Source organism: Delphinapterus leucas, chromosome 9 (assembly GCF_059928025.1).
Source record: "Delphinapterus leucas isolate spDelLeu-1000000601 "Yukka" chromosome 9, BTC_Dleu_Yukka2, whole genome shotgun sequence".
NCBI lineage: Eukaryota > Metazoa > Chordata > Mammalia > Artiodactyla > Monodontidae > Delphinapterus > Delphinapterus leucas.
In genome coordinates this window covers 6300172-6315558 of record NC_143137.1, presented here as the reverse complement: position 1 = coordinate 6315558, position 15387 = coordinate 6300172, and the positions used below count along the sequence as shown (strand labels likewise).

The 15387-nt window shown below is 47.3% G+C and overlaps 1 protein-coding gene across 1 annotated transcript; it reads right to left on the bottom strand.

Annotated features, from left to right (window-relative positions):
- Nucleotides 1–6511: 6511 nt before the first annotated feature.
- TMEM176B (transmembrane protein 176B) lies at nucleotides 6512–11662 on the bottom strand. The gene is made up of 6 exons (XM_022589220.3): nucleotides 11435–11662; nucleotides 9557–9667; nucleotides 9128–9184; nucleotides 8661–8888; nucleotides 7607–7726; nucleotides 6512–7207 (listed from the first exon to the last, which is right to left on the bottom strand). Exons 1-6 carry the CDS (start codon nucleotides 11624–11626, stop codon nucleotides 7118–7120), a joined length of 798 nt encoding a protein of 265 aa, XP_022444928.1. The 5' UTR covers nucleotides 11627–11662; the 3' UTR covers nucleotides 6512–7117.
- Nucleotides 11663–15387: the final 3725 nt, after the last annotated feature.

Genomic DNA, 15387 nt, shown 5'->3' with positions numbered 1-15387 from the left:
GCAAAGAATATATAAAACTTGTTATGCTGCACATATATTTTTGTAACCAAATTCTCTCCTAAGGGTAGGGAAAATGGGGGGAAGGGAGGCAGTAGAATGTAAAAACCATATTGGGGCACATGTGATTTCCCTCCAACCCCCAAATCACAATGTGTTATCCCCCCAAGTAACAGCAATGGAGTAAGTACACCTGGGTTCACCCCCACAAAACAGCAGCCCACCCAGGCGGTTCTGAGTGCAGCACCCTAGGATATGGGACCTGGGGACTCCTGGGCACCCATTTAAATGCCAGTTACCTTGGCCCAGTCTCTCAGCCTATTAATTAGAACTCTTTCAAACTGCAAGAGGCTTAAGCAAAAGACTACTTATTGGGCACGTACTAAAATGTCAAGGCTCAATCCAGCTTCAGGCACTGCTGAATTCAGAGCTCGAGCAACACCTTCAGGAGTGGTTCTTTCCCACCTCTCAGCTCTGCGTTCCACAGGTTGTCCTCATTCTAGAGCCCGTGGAGGGGGTGTGGTCTTTGGCAGCTCCAGGAGAACCTCTCGTGGGGGCGAGGTGGCTGCTACCGCTCCAACTTTACATCCTTGCAGGTTCAAGTTCACTCTTCAAGTGAACCTTGCACTCTTCAAGTGCAAGAGCTTTTCCAGGTAGCCCTAAGATTTGCTGTAATGTGACGGACTTGGCCATGGGCCCACTCCTGAAACAATCACCGTGGTCTGCGGGAAATGATCTGCGCTTAATCTAAGTTTGGGTCACATGCCTTATGCCTGGAACTGAGGATAAAGCCCCACCATGAACACACAGCCAGACAATGAGGAAAAACTGGATCCCCAAATGGAAATCTAGGGCTGTGCCTAGAAAATTGGGGAATGATGAATGCTGGGGCCATCTACTTATGAAACTGCATACTAACACTAGTCCATTGGTTCCAAAGGTGGAACCAAGGTATTTCAACCAAGAACGGTAGGATAGCTTGTGAAAGCCTCCAGGTGGTTCTCATTCCCAGTGGGAATGTTATTCTAATCCCACATTGAGAATCGTTGCCCTACTCAATTACCCCGCAAATACATCCCATTGATCCTACTGCAGACAGTATAATTAGTTCAAACAAAACTCTACTCACACTGCAAAAAATAATTCATGCCATTTATTGATTCATCCAGCAAATATTTAGAAGCTGTCCTCCCAACTTTCTCTAATATCACTCTTGTATAGACAAGACAGGAGGGTTTATTTAGCATTACAATTCAAGACCTAATTGCCTATCAACAGAAGAATGGATGAACAAAATGTGCCATGTACAATGACATACTGTTCATCCTTAAAAAGGAAGGAAATTCTGATATAAGTTACAACATAGGTGAACCTTGAAGACATTATGCTAAGTGAAATATGCTAGACACGAAATAATAAATATTATATAATTCCACTTATATGAGATACATAGAATAGTCAAATCCATAGAGACAGAAAGCAGAATGGGGGTTAGCAGGGGCGGGAGAGTGGGGGAAATGGGGAGTTAGTATTTAATGGGTACAGAGTTTCCATTTAGGATAACAAAAATTTCTGGAGATGGATGGTAGTGATGGTTACACAACAATGCGGATGTCCTTAATGTCACTGAACTATACACTTAAAAATGGCCAAAATGGTAAAAAAAAATTAATAAAAACAAATAGATGTTAATAAAATAAATAAGACAGTATCGGTGAGAGTTGGGAGAAAAAACAGCAAAGACTTCAAATTTGGTACTTCTCTTACAGAAAATAAAAAAATAATGTAGTAAGCTTAGAGAAATAAAATAGGTCATTGGTGGCATGACTTAGGAACAAGAGACTATCAAGAAGGAGCAGGAAGATCTGAAAAAGAAGCAAATATCATATCTAGAAAATTTTAATGGAACTTAAAATTTAATGGAACGGAAAAAGCAGATTATACATAACTGAGGCAGAAATTGGGTAACTTGGTTAATAATTATGAAGAATTTAACCAGAGCACAGCAGGTAGAAATAAAGAGATGAAAAATAAAAAGCACAAACCAGGTTAGGAGATAAGGAAGCTAGAGTGAGAGGGTCTAACATGCGGCAAATCAAAATTTCAGAAGGAAATAGTAGGGAGAATGTGGGAAAGGAATTATTCAAAGGCATAATTCAGAGTTTCCCAGGTTAAAAAAGAAATTGTGTGAACTCTGAGACTTGGAATTTTTAAAAATACTTTCTCAGGAGGAATTTTCAAGGGAAAATAAATTCATGCACACCTACACATTTTGAAGTAAATTTTCAAAACATCAAAGAAAGTAAAGATCTCAAAAGCAACCAGAATTAGATATAATTAACTAAAGCTGGAATGGTATATCCAGTGAAACTAGTTCTCTTGAGCCAGGTATAATAAGGAATATTCCGATAAATAAAAACTAAGAAGGTTTACCACCAAGAGATCTTTACTATTAAAGAAACGTTTAAAGGATGTACCTCAAAAAAGAAGAAAAAGGATTTCAGAAAGAAGGCCTGAACTACAGGAGGAAAAGGAGAGCTTTTTACCCGTTAATAAAAATATAGGTAAATTTAAACAAACACTGAGTATACGAAAAAAATAAAATATCTAATTTATGGGGTTGAAATAAGTCAATATAGAACTAAAACTCAAGATAAGAATATCATTTAACAAGGAGCATTCTAAAGGCACAGTACTTTTCAGGTCGAGGATAAGGTTACTGGTTACCTTTAGAATTTGTTTAGTTAAGTGCACATGCTTTAAAAAAAAAAAAAAAGATTTCAAAGGAAACCACTAAGAAAGCAGAAGTCCTCCTGAATGAGGAGTGAGTGGGGCACTGAAGATGGGAGAGGGAGAAATAAACTAAACCAATAAACGCTGAAGAAGTTCAAAGCAGTACATACCGTGGAAATGAACACTTTCATAATGTCTGCTTCCTACTTCAGAAAGGATTTTTTTTTAATTGGAGTATAATTGCTTTACAATGTTGTGCTAGTTTCTGCTGTACAAGGAAGTGAATCAGCTCTATGTATACATGTACCCCCTCCCTCTTGGACCTCCCTCCCATCGCCCCCCATCCCGCCCATCTAAGTCATCACAGAGCACCAAGCTGATCTCCCTGTGCTATATGCAAGTTCCCACTAGCTATCTATTTTACACCTGGTAGTGTATTTATGTCAAACCTAATCTCCCAGTTCATCCCACCCTCCCCGTCCCCCCACCCCGTGTCCACACATCTGTTAGTTTCCCTTAAAAATTAATTGCAAACTTTTTTGTGAGCAATTCTTTGCATCTGAGGCTCCAGGGCCTTCTTTGTGGAGTCTGAGGCGATGGGGCCTTATCCCATCCACTGAAATATCTCTGAAGAGACTCTGGGCCTTGCAGGGGCAAGAAATAGTAAATGAATACTCGTACTGCAGGAAAGCCCTCCCCACCCCCGGCATTTCATAGCTGTCTCCTTAGGACGTACTTTTCCAGGAAGTTTTCCTGATTGAGCCACGCAGCTAACGGAGCAGCCGGCAGGGAAATTCCTAGATGCCTCCGAGACGGCGCAAGAACAGACACTACCCACATCACATCAGCAAATGGTCACTGCCCCTCGGCTGAGCCAAGAAAGCCCGGACCCCCACCCCCTCCCCTGCCTCCCTCAGGACTCTTTAGGAAACCGGAAGGAGAGGGAGGGGCCCCACACTAGCACAGCACATCCCTAACCCTCCCAGTCCAAGCAGCGGCCTCCGCTGACAGGGGGACCCAAGCTCTGATGACTCTGCAGTTTTAAACATGTCCAGAACTGGGTCTCGTATACCAAACATGAGACCATTGTAATGACCAAGTTGTGGAATCTGGAATCTGGTCCTGATGTTAAAAGGACCAATATCCAATGGGGAAATGGGGAGCTGACAAAACACAGTTAAAAGCAGTGATTGGAGGCCTTCCCTGGTGGCGCAGTGGTTGAGAGTCCGCCTGCCGATGCAGGGGACGCGGGTTCGTGCCCCGGTCCGGGAAGATGCCACATGCCGCGGAGCGGCTGGGCCCGTGAGCCATGGCCGCTGAGCCTGCGCGTCTGGAGCCTGTGCTCTGCAACGGGAGAGGCCACAGCAGTGAGAGGCCCGCGTATCACAAAAAAAAAAAAAAGCAGTGATTGGAAAAGAAAAATAGAACCATTTCCTGTTTACACTCTGAATGGTTTTAAACACTTCAGTAAATATAAATAGGCTTGTGATTAATTGCTGGATCCCAGGGTCATGAAGTCAGTTGCATAAATACAATCTGGTCACCGAAACTGAGTTGTGCAACTAGACAAATAACCGTTGGTTTTTCCAAGTAAACAAAAGCAAGGGGAGAAGGGGATGACGTCTGATTTCCTACAGAAAAGAAAAACAAAGATTATGAAACTTCCAAGGTTATTCACAGGGTAAGGAGAGGGAGGGCAGTGGAGCCCAGAAAAGAAGAAATGGGGGAGAGGGAGAGGTCAGATGGAGGGACGGTGCCTTTCCTCAGAGACATACAGAGACGTCAGGGGGAAAAGAAAGAAGCTGCCAGACTCTGACAGTAAGAGATCGCTTCATGCTAGAAAAACAGCAACAAAATCAACAAATAAGCAAACTACCAAGTTGTCGTTTATTCACCAGAATGAAAAATGAAAAGAATTTCTATCGAATCCAGCTCTAAAGGGACGGTTTAGAAATACCGAACCACAAAAACCGACAGCATCTTAAGCTAAGGAAGAGAGGAAAGATGCTTCCTCTGCGTCTGCCCTGCTGCTGTTTCTTCTCACGAAAATTCCTTTTTAAAATGCTAAGGTTAACAAATAAATCAAAAGAATGAAAGACATCAAATTCAAAGGGGCTTGTTCTATATCTGAACAAGACACCTAGATGTGATTATCTCTGTGCTTCTCTAAAGGTGATGGAGGCACGAAGCACCTGCCAATCTTGAGAAAATGCAAATCCTGACTCAGTCAGTCTAGGGTGGGGCAAAGCCTTCTCCCTGTTGCCCATGCTAGATTCACATTTGGGGAAGCAAGAGCACAAGCTCCCCGGCTCCTGTCAATCACCCAGTAGGACTAGCTACTCCCTCCACTGGGGTCTCCCGCACCAGAGGACGGCAAACTCTATTTTAAGTTTTGTGGGCCATTTAGTCTCTACTGAGACCACTCAACTCTGCCCTTGTTGCATAGACAATGTGTAAACCAAGAAGTGTGGTTGTGTTTCAATAAAACTTTATTTACACAAGTAGGTGGCAGACCAGACTTGCCCCTCAGGGTGTAATTTACCAAGCACTGTCCAATAGTCTGAACATAATACCACCTCATCCCTTTGACCTTTATTACACAAGCTTGCTTACAAATCTCTATCTACAAGCCCACCACCCTTACCTCCAATGGTGGGGCTATGCCTCACCCATGCCAGCAGCTCTGCCCCTGCCAACACCACATTGTAGGGCAGGATTGTGCAGGGGGTAAAGGTGGGGCTCCCAGCCAGTTCTGCTGTGGGTCTTCTAACTAGTAATAACACCTACCTCTCAGAGATTTCATAAAACCACAATGGAAATGCAAGTCTGCTCACTATGTTGGAACTGAAAATGCCAGAATCCCTATGACGTCTTAATTTTACAGACCATGGCCGCTTTTGTACCCTTCAGAGATGAAATCATGCGGCGTAAGGCTAACAGAAACTGGTGACTAACAGAAATTCTTGAGCTCATCTTACAGAACTGCAGGGAAGGGAACAGCTTGTTAAAAACCCCTCCCTTGTAACCTGCGCTCACTGACTAAGCTTGTCTTAATCATTTTTTGACTCCTTAGTGGCCCCCTATAGATAACACCTCTGATGAATGGGTCACTATAGTAACGGGGGCTTAAGTTGTTTTCCAAGGCTTGGAGTCGGCTCCTGTCCAGTTCAAGCTGGCTAAGACTGGTTGGGACCAACGACCCTAAAACTGGGCCTGCACAGGGGTCCAGTGAGTGACCTTTTGACATCAGAGGGGTGAAAACTCCACCCTCAGATCATGCTAAGTACCTCCATTTTTGGACATGTATCCCCTGAAGAAGCATGTAACTCAGATATGCTGGCATGGAATACCAGCTACCTCACATTTTCCCTACTTCCAATCACCTTTCTCCATGCCTAAGACCACCCTGCTTCTCTATCCCATAAATATCTCAAGCCCCTCACCTTCAGGGAGGCAGATATGAGATTTGTTCTCCTGTCTCCTCGCTTGGCTGCCTCGTGAATAAACACTTTCTCTGCTGCACACCGCAGCATCTCAGCATTTGGCTTGCTGCACATTGGACAAATGAACCTGGTTCCATAGCAGAAGGGCTTACATCTATATACTTATATTGTACATAGAAAATTTTAAAAGTGAAAAACGAATCAATCGTATCATTTACAATGAAATTGAAGAATAACAGGTGTGTGTGTGTGTGTGTGTGTGTGTGTGCGTGTATAGCGAGAGAACCAACAGTAATTACTGCAAAAAACAAGAGAGAAAGAAAGAGATGGGGGAGAAAGAGAAAAAAGAAAGGGAACGAGGGAGGAAGGAAGGAAGAAGGAAGGAAAGAGACAGAGGGGGAGGAAGATGAAGGGAAGGAAGAAAGGGAGGGAGGGAGGAAATGATCTTGCTTCATGTCTCACATGGTTCTGTAAAGCCCACTGATCAGTTATAGATGCTTAAAGAAAACCTTAGCTGGTAAAAAGATTCTAAGTACGTAAGAGTTATTTTCACTTTACACTGAACAGAAGGAAATCATGAAAAGGAGTTTTTGCACTTGGGATATAGAGCAGAACGTAAATTAAGTCTTATTGGGACCTTGTTTCCATATGATCCATAACTCTCATTTAATTCCATGTGTACCAACGCACCCTGCGTATCAACAAAGGGAGACTACATCCTTTCTGCACAAAATCATTTTTTGCGGTTGTTTCTGTTTAATCAGCATTGGGGAAAATGTGACAATACGTGTTCACTGAATTGAGGACCTTGGAGTGGGGACAGTGGGTGAGGGTGTTGGCGAGAGGAGGGGCAGCCTAAGGAAGCGAGTGTGAGGGACGGGGCAGTGAGGGGCCCTGGGCTACTCTGGGGGGACATGCAGGGTCCAGGCAGGGTCTTTGGCTGCTCACAGGACAACAGCTGTGCTCTTCTTCTTGTGGGGAGAGGGAGGCACTGAATTCTCCCCCCACAGCTTCTTCTCTGACCCTTCTTCATCCTGCAAAAAAAAAAAAAAACAGGCGGAAAATCAATTCTTGGGAGGAAAAGGTTGGAGTAGAGTTAGCTCCATAGAACTGGAAATCAGACAAATGAAAGGAGGAAAGGAAAAGGTGACGGAGGAAGGGGAGCTAGACAAGACCTAGGACGTGGGAAAGAGGGGAACGTGGGAAAATGAGAGCAAAGAAGGGCGCAGAGGCAGAAGGCAGAATTCAACCCAGGACACAGTGATGGGGTCATGCTCCCCAGGAAGTGAAGGGCAGAGTGAAGCACAGGAAGCGGGCTGAGTGAGGGGGAGCGTGAGCCCTGCCCAGCAGTGTTCCTGCCCCGTTGTCCTTCCCACCGCTAGAGCTCCACCAACCAGATCCGCTCCTTCCCTAGTGCCTCCCTAACATCTCACCAGGGCCCGGGAGCTCTGGCCACAGAAGCGTCGGAGACCCACACCCAGGGAAGCCAAGGATACAATGACCTGCAGGACACAGATGGCCAGGAGCAGACCACGGATTCCTAGGAACAAATCCTGAAGATAAAGGAAGAAAACAGTTACAGTCAGGGGTCTGCTCCTCTGCTTCTGCTGTTACTATTATCTTGCTACCCCAGGAGGGATCAGACCCTGTCCAACTAACTACTTCCCACCAAAGCAGATTGCATCTTCCAACTATGGGGGCAGCCACTGACTCCATCCCATCTGCTTGCCTGCAATGTGACCTTACCTCCCCCCAGTGAAGAGGTGGGATCCACTGCTCCACCCCCTAGAATCTGGAAGGGCCTGGTAATGCTTTGATCAACAAAATACAGTAGAAGTGACACTAGGTCAATTATGGGGTAGCCCTTATTTGGCCTGGCAGCTTCCATCTCCTACCTCTTGAAATGCTCACAGTGGGATGCTCCCTGTTGGAACCTGGTTGCTGGGCTACGAGAAGCCCAAGCCACACGGAGAAGCCGTTGTAGGCTCCCTGGCTCATAGCCCCAGCTGAGCTCCCTGCTGTGTGAGTGTGTCATCTTAGCGGTCCAGCCCAGTCAAGCTCTTAGATGACTTCACCTCAAGTGACACCTGACTGCAGCTGCATGAGAAAATGGGACTGCCCATGTGAGCCTAGTCAACCCACAGAATGTGAGAAGTAATAGTAAATTGCAGTGTTAAGCCAGTACATTTTGGGGTGGTATGTTATGCAGGAATAGATAACTGATAACAGCCACACACCAGAAAAGACGGAAGGGTGGTTCAAGAAATCCTCGCTTCAATGTCTCCTCTTTGTCCTCATCCCCTTTGATTCAGGGAATTTTCATGCCATGAGGATCTGAACAATGGCTTCAGATTAAGTTAAAACCTCCTGAACCAAAGACCTCGGATGAGGTCGAAGCTCAGAGAGCTTACGTCTCTGCCCTCAGGTGCCCCAATTCCCCAATGCACAGCTGTGACGCGTCCTGGAAGACTGACTCTCCTTTCTCACCGTCAGCATTTGCATGTAGTTTCTGCAGCGCTCCTCCCTCCACGATGAATAGGAATTGCTTCGTCTAGTCTCTTCGTACCCAAAGGTGGGGGTGTCAGGGACTAAGGAATCACACACGGAGCTGATGTCATAGAAGACAAGTTGCCAGGTTAAACTATTCACACAGAAGACAACGGCGGCCACGGCCGTGGCAATGCCAGCCAGGGCGAGCAGACTTGATATGCAGCCCTAGAAGAGAGAGGTTCAGGCTGCAGACTCCCTCTATGGATAGCAGAGCTGTGGGGTCCCGGCCTGAAACCGGTCTCCTCTTCCCCAGCTTCCTGGCTGAGGAAACCCTCCCTACCCCTCCAGGAAAGATCTTAGGATATTTGAAACCAAAGGGGAGAAGACAGAAAAACAGGGCAAGAAAACAGAGACATAGGAGGGGGAAGAGGACAATGTGGGGCACAGAGGATGCCCAGACTCACTGAAAGTTTGCCGCAGTGTTTCTCATGGACAATGGCCCCAACTCCTGCTGCAATGGCCTAGGAAGAGAAGACACCAGAAAAGTCCTCCAGTTGGCTGTCCTGAAATGATCTCCCGTCACACTTCTCCCAACAGGGCCCCAGAACAGCCAAATTGAAGCAGGATCCAAGGAACAGGCAAAGAAACCTAGCAGATGGACAGGACTCCACCTACAACTGCCCCGCTATTCCCAGCCTTGCCTTAAAGAGAAAAACAGAGGGTGGAAGGGTTTTGCCCACCCCCTAAGGCAGCCTCCTCATAACAGAGAGCATTTGGACTCTGGGTCTGTGGTCTCTTCCCCAAATCCCTGACCCAGGTCCAAAAGGAACTTTCTTTCTCCTTGTCCATAAACACTTGCCTCCCTCAGAGCTCACAACCCCTTTCTTACTCACCACAAACCCTGCCCAAAAGGCACAGCCTGAGGCACGCAGCTGAATCCAGGGCCCCAAGCAGAGAAGCCCTCCAAGAGCACAGCTCATAGCCCCCAGCAATATCTGGGTCACCTGCAAGAGATGGGGAAAGCCACACCCCTTCCCATGAGTCACCTGCTCCAGCCACCCAGCTCCCACCTAGGTGGCTTTCCTCTCCTCTTCCTCTGCCCTGACTTCTCCGCAGCTCCGATTCTGGAAATTCTGTTCCCTTAACGTCCGTGAAGCAGCCCGTCCTGGTTCTCCCTCATCCCTCTGACTTGCCAGCCTTTTATCCTTCATTCTTTTCTAAATCCCATTTTTCCTAAATACCACAATTTGTCATCCCACCTGATGATTCCTCCTTTTTTTCCTCCTCATTTTCCCTTGGGAAGCCCATCATCCATGATGGGCCATGATGACCTCCTTCAAGAAAGGAGAGTGGTTAGCTGACAGCCTACGGTGGTCAGCGCCTTCAAGGTCCCTTCATCTTTCAAACTGAGGGTACAGTCTTTCGGGGTGGCTACCCAGCCAATGATCAAGCAAGGTTCAAGGGCCATTTTCAGCTAACACGGAACTCCTGTGATGGGCAGTCTTTGCTCCCGAGCTCCCCACTGGGCTGGCCCAGACCTCGTCAGCCCTGCCTCATGATCTGATGTCTCCCCCTGCCCAGCCCTGCTCCTGCTCTTTTCATTGCATGGATGTTACACCCCAATAAACCTTTCGCACTCCCAACTCCCCCTCGGCGTCTGCTTCCTGGAGGATCCAACTATCACAGCCTCTTGGACGTCACCATCTACATGTCCTGCCAGCTTCTCAGACTCATTGCGTCCAAATTCCGGACCCTACGCACACCCTCAGTGTCTGCCTCGCTGACTTCCAGGGCTCCAATTTCCCGGTCTCCTTCACTCCAAACCTCAGCATCTTCCCGGACTCCTCTCCTCCCTTGTACTCTACATCCACTCACTCCCAAGTCATGGCAACCCCATCCACAAAGGATTTGGACTCCTCTCTTTCCTCCTCATTTCTGCTGCGACGTTGCAGGTGCAGACCCTCCATGCTTCTTACCTGGACACCTCCTGGCTGTGAGGGTGCCTGAAGTTCAGGTGCCTGCTCAGAATCCCTCCACAGTCTTCCCACTATCGAAGCTGATTCAGGACAGCAGACTCCTCACCTTGTCACTCCAGGCTCTCAGCAATATGGCCCTGGTCTGTATTTCCAGTCTAATCAGCCACGAGTCCCATCCTCTGTACCCTGACAGAACTTGTCCTATGCTTTCTGGCTTCTTTCTTGCCATTCTTTTAACCCGAGATTCCTTTTCTTCCATCTTCCACCTCTATCTGTCTAAACACGCTGCTTCTCCATTCAAGGTCTGGCTCAGATGCCTACCCCTGCAGGACGCCATCCTGCCTCCCAAGGATGTCACCTGAGCTACCTTTAATTTTAGGCATTAGTGTAGTTGCCTGATCCCTTCTGATGGACGCCGGGCACCTTCAGGTTATTGCCTAGATATTCTCTCTGAAGTTTTTCCCCCAAAGTGCCTATCATATTGCCTTGCATCGCAGGCCCTCTGTCCACGTGGGTTCAATCAACCTGAATGAACAGCCTCCAGGGACCCTTCCGCCCACCCCCCAGCTCTGGCTGGGACTGCTCACGTTGCACCAAAGGAGGGATCCACTATTCCTTTCCATCTAAATCTCTGTGGCGAAACTTCCCAAACGTTCTTGTCCCAAACAAGATGGGATACTAATAGTGACTTTTCATGGGGATTCAACCCACTTTCCTTTTCCGCATCGTACTGAAGAAGGAGCGTTACCCTCCTCTGTGTCACCTTGCTAACCCACCTCTCTATCCCGCCCTTACCCGTAGTGCCAGCTGTCTGTAGCTTATGCTGGCCTTGGCAGGATGGTGGGACAGGCGCCCCATCAGGGAGCTCCCAGCTTTTAGCAGTTGTGCCAAAGCAGATTCCTGATGGATGTGGATGTCGATGTGAGTGGGCTGGGACAGCGTAGAGATCACATCGACTCCATTCACAGCCAGCATGTTTTGGGTCATCCTGCCTGCTGGGGAGATGCACAGAAGTGAGGTTTGAGACCTAAGTAAGGGAAAAAGGAATACACTGCATGAGTGCAGGGAGAGAAAACAGTCTTTGAGTCAAGCCAAGTCACGGCATGTGGGATCTTAGTTCCCCAACCAGGAATCAAACCCATGCCCCCTGCCTTGGAAGCACAGAGTCTTAACCACTGGACCACCAGGGAAGTCTCTGTCACAGTGACCTTAATCTGGGATGCAAATCTGAATCACCTCTAGAGTTTTCACCATATAGACTCTTGGACCTCTTCCCAAAATGGTCAGATACAGTTTGTCTGGGTCTTGGGACTGACAAAGAAAGGAATCTGAATTATTTCAGGAACATAGTGTACATATTTATACGTAACACTTTCATATGGTTAAAAAAAAATCAAAAGATAAAAAAGGGTATACTGCTAAAACCCACTCTCCCCTCTTCCTCTCCTAGCCAGCTAGTTGTCTTCCAGGTGGAAAAATAGTATCATTTTCTAATATATCCTACAATGACTTTTTTGCATATAAAAACATGTAAAAATATTCTTTCTCTCCCTCTTTTCCCACAAATGGCAGGATAGCACACACAGTTTCTGCACAATGATTTGTTCACAGAACCATCTTTTAAAAATAATCCTACATCGGGCTTCCCTGGTGGCGCAGTGGTTGAGAGTCCGCCTGCCGATGCAGGGGACACAGGTTCGTGACCCGGTCCGGGAAGATCCCACATGCCACGGAGCGGCTGGGCCCGTGAGCCATGGCCGCTGAGCCTGTGTGTCCGGAGCCTGTGCTCCGCAACGGGAGAGGCCACAGCGGTGAGAGGCCCGCGTACCGCAAAAAAAATAAAATAAAATAAAAAAATAATCCTACATCAGTCCATAAAATGCGTCCTCACTCGTTTTTATGGCTGCATAGTATTCCATTATACGAAAGCATCGTAATTGCTTTAAGCAGTCCCCTATTTATAGACCTTTATTTTTTTTCTTACAAGCAATGTGGAATCAGCAGGTCAATGGGAATGTGTATTTGTAATTTTAAAAGGTATTTCCCTCCATGGAGCTACTTCCGTGCAATTCTCATGCAAGGGCAATTCCAAGAGTGTCCACTGCTCCTCCCCAAGACCAGCAGAAGGTGTCAGCAAACTTTCTAATCTTTTCGAATGTCTCTTGGAAAAATGACATTCTGTTGTAGATTTTAATCCTTTTTAGTCAATAAAATGCCCCCTTTTAATTGTGGATCTCGGTGACTTTTAACAAATGTGTACCTATGTGCAACCATAACTACAATCAAGATACAGAACATTTTTCTATGCTGCAAAAAGTCCCCTAAAGTCCCTTCCCCAGGAACCCCTCCAACCCTTGGCCCCAAGCAACCACCAGTCTGCTTTCTGTGACTACTCCAGTATCAGTTCTCTTATTATGAGTGAGGTTGGTCATCTTTCATACGTTTAAGAGTCTTTTTCCTCTTCTTTTGTGAGCTTTCCTTTCATATCCTATGAACTCCTCGTGTTACTCTGTTTTGTTTTGGTCTTTATGGGAGTTCTTCGTGTATTTGAAAAATTACCATCGGTGACACGAGTTACAGATAAGGCTTTCAATTTGTGATTTAGTTTTGAACTTCATTTGTATTTTTATATAATCAAAGGTTTCAGTCATTTTTTATGATTTCTGGGTTTTATATTGTACTTAAAAGGGACTTTCCCATTTCAAGATTATAAAATAATAATTCATCCATGTTTTCTTCTAAGTGCTTTTATGTTTTCAGTTTTCACACTTAAATGTTGAGCCATCTGGAATTTACCTTGCAAGTTGGAAAAAATGGAACCAAGTTGGTTCTGGTTTGTTCTCTTCAGATGGTTAACTTCTAAAGAGTATATTCTGTTTACGGAATATATCATCTTTCTCCCACTGATTTAAAACGCTCCCCTGAGCAAAAATAAAATTCCCGTAGGAATCCAAGCCTGTTTTAGTCTTTATATTCTGCCCATTGGTGGATCTGATGAGTCACGCAGCATTACTCTGATTTTAATAATGAGTATAGAGTTTAATATTTAGTTGAGCTCTTTCATGACCCGCCCCCCCCATGTTACTTTTTTCTTTCATGGCCACTTTTTTTGTTGTTGTTGTTTTTGTTTTGTTTGTTTGTTTTGTTTTTTGCAGTACGCGGGCCTCTCACCGTCGTGGCCTCTCCCGTTGCGGAGCACAGGCTCCGGACGCGCAGGCTCAGCGGCCATGGCTCACGGGACCAGCCACTGCACGGCATGTGGGATCTTCCCGGGCTGGGGCACGAACCCGTGTCCCCTGCATCGGCAGGCGGATTCTCAACCACTGCGCCACCAGGGAAGCCCCTCATGGCCACTTTTGCTAGATTACTTCTCCTTAGGCACTTTAGAATCAACTTGCCTAGCTCCAAAGGAAATCCTCTCCAGGTAGTTCTCATGGGCATCCTACTTATCACTGTTTAAATCATAACATTGTTAATAACAATTCTAAAAACACTAGCAAGAGCAATAAGTTTAAGGCCTTCCCATTTGTATCGTATGAACTTTACAGAGCAGTCTCACTCTTCACCTACCTGGCCTCCGTGCAGTATAAAGGACAGGCGTTTGACGATTCTGCAGACGTGCAAGGAGGTTCAGACCTGTTCACAGACACACAAGGAAGCCCAGCCGGGATTCTGGCCAGATCTTGCTTGGGACCCAGCAATCAGCACCACATTACAGAGTCCAGAATGTGCCTTGGGCTCCGGCTCCCTCTGAGCCCTCCGGATACCACTGCTTCCCCCTCTCGCCTCACCCCCAGCTCCAATCCCCAGATCAACCTAGATTCCTGCTCTTCCTCTGAGCCAGGCCAGCCCCATGAAGATCCCCTTTCACGCCACCCTAACTCCAGGGTGTGGGGCTCTCCCCTGCTGCCTTGGACACTCTTCTCTGCCCAGCTCCTCCCTGTGCCCCTGAAGCTGGCGAGAGAGGGCCAGGATCCCAGCTACACCCTGGGCCCTCCACCTTCTGCCTTTGCTATTGAAGGACCTCTCACCAGGAAACCACCCGAGCCTCAGCCACCCCACGCTCAGAATAAAGATATGAGGCACTGGGGAGGGAGAGTCCAGCTGACGCGGCCAGGCACAGGCCCCCCGACCTCCCTAGCCATTTTTCTAGTGTCACGTCCTCTCTCTAGTGTATCCCTCCCTCCCAAGGAGGTCCTACAGGGACCAGGAATGGGGAGAGAATGGCATCCTGTGAGACAGGATGGGGGCTTTGGGGACTGGTCTTGGAGACTCCTCGAGAGAAAGAGAGAGGCGTCCTGCCCTGAGAGTCTCCTGGGACAGGTCACCTGGACTGCTCACCTGAGGGCCCTGCTCACCTGCTGTCCTCTGGGAACCAGCGGCCGAGTAGAGCAGAGCTGCCCAGAGCTGAGGCACCCGGCAGTGGGTGGGAGAGAGCAGAAGGAAGGGGTGGAGTGATGAGGGTTTGACCTCCCAGAAAAGAGCTAGCCCAAAGGGGCCCCTCTGGGGGCGGGGGGTTGGTCTTGAGTAGATAATCAGGCTGGCCGGAGAAGGCAGAGCGCACAAACACGCACACACTGGCGTGTTCATCCCTATGCAGCACACACACTGGGGTGCACACAGCACAGGCAAGTCCTTGTTCAGAAAGCCCCTGCCCTGGTGGGGATGGGGGATTTTCCAGGGCTGGTCAGCTCTGCAGTCTCCTCTGTGCTCTCCAGAGCGTCGGAGCCAAGTGATCTCCCCTGGCA

Bases quoted from the DNA above. Each gene is read 5' to 3' on its own strand.
- TMEM176B (XM_022589220.3), bottom strand. From the start codon at position 11,626: ATGACCCAAAACATGCTGGCTGTGAATGGAGTCGATGTGATCTCTACG. The intron at 9,185-9,556 runs GTGAGTAAGAAA...TTCTCTTCCTAG, and splicing joins CCTTTTGGGCAGGGTTTGTG to GCCATTGCAGCAGGAGTTGG. The intron at 8,889-9,127 runs GTGAGTCTGGGC...TCTCTCTTCTAG, and splicing joins AACACTGCGGCAAACTTTCA to GGCTGCATATCAAGTCTGCT.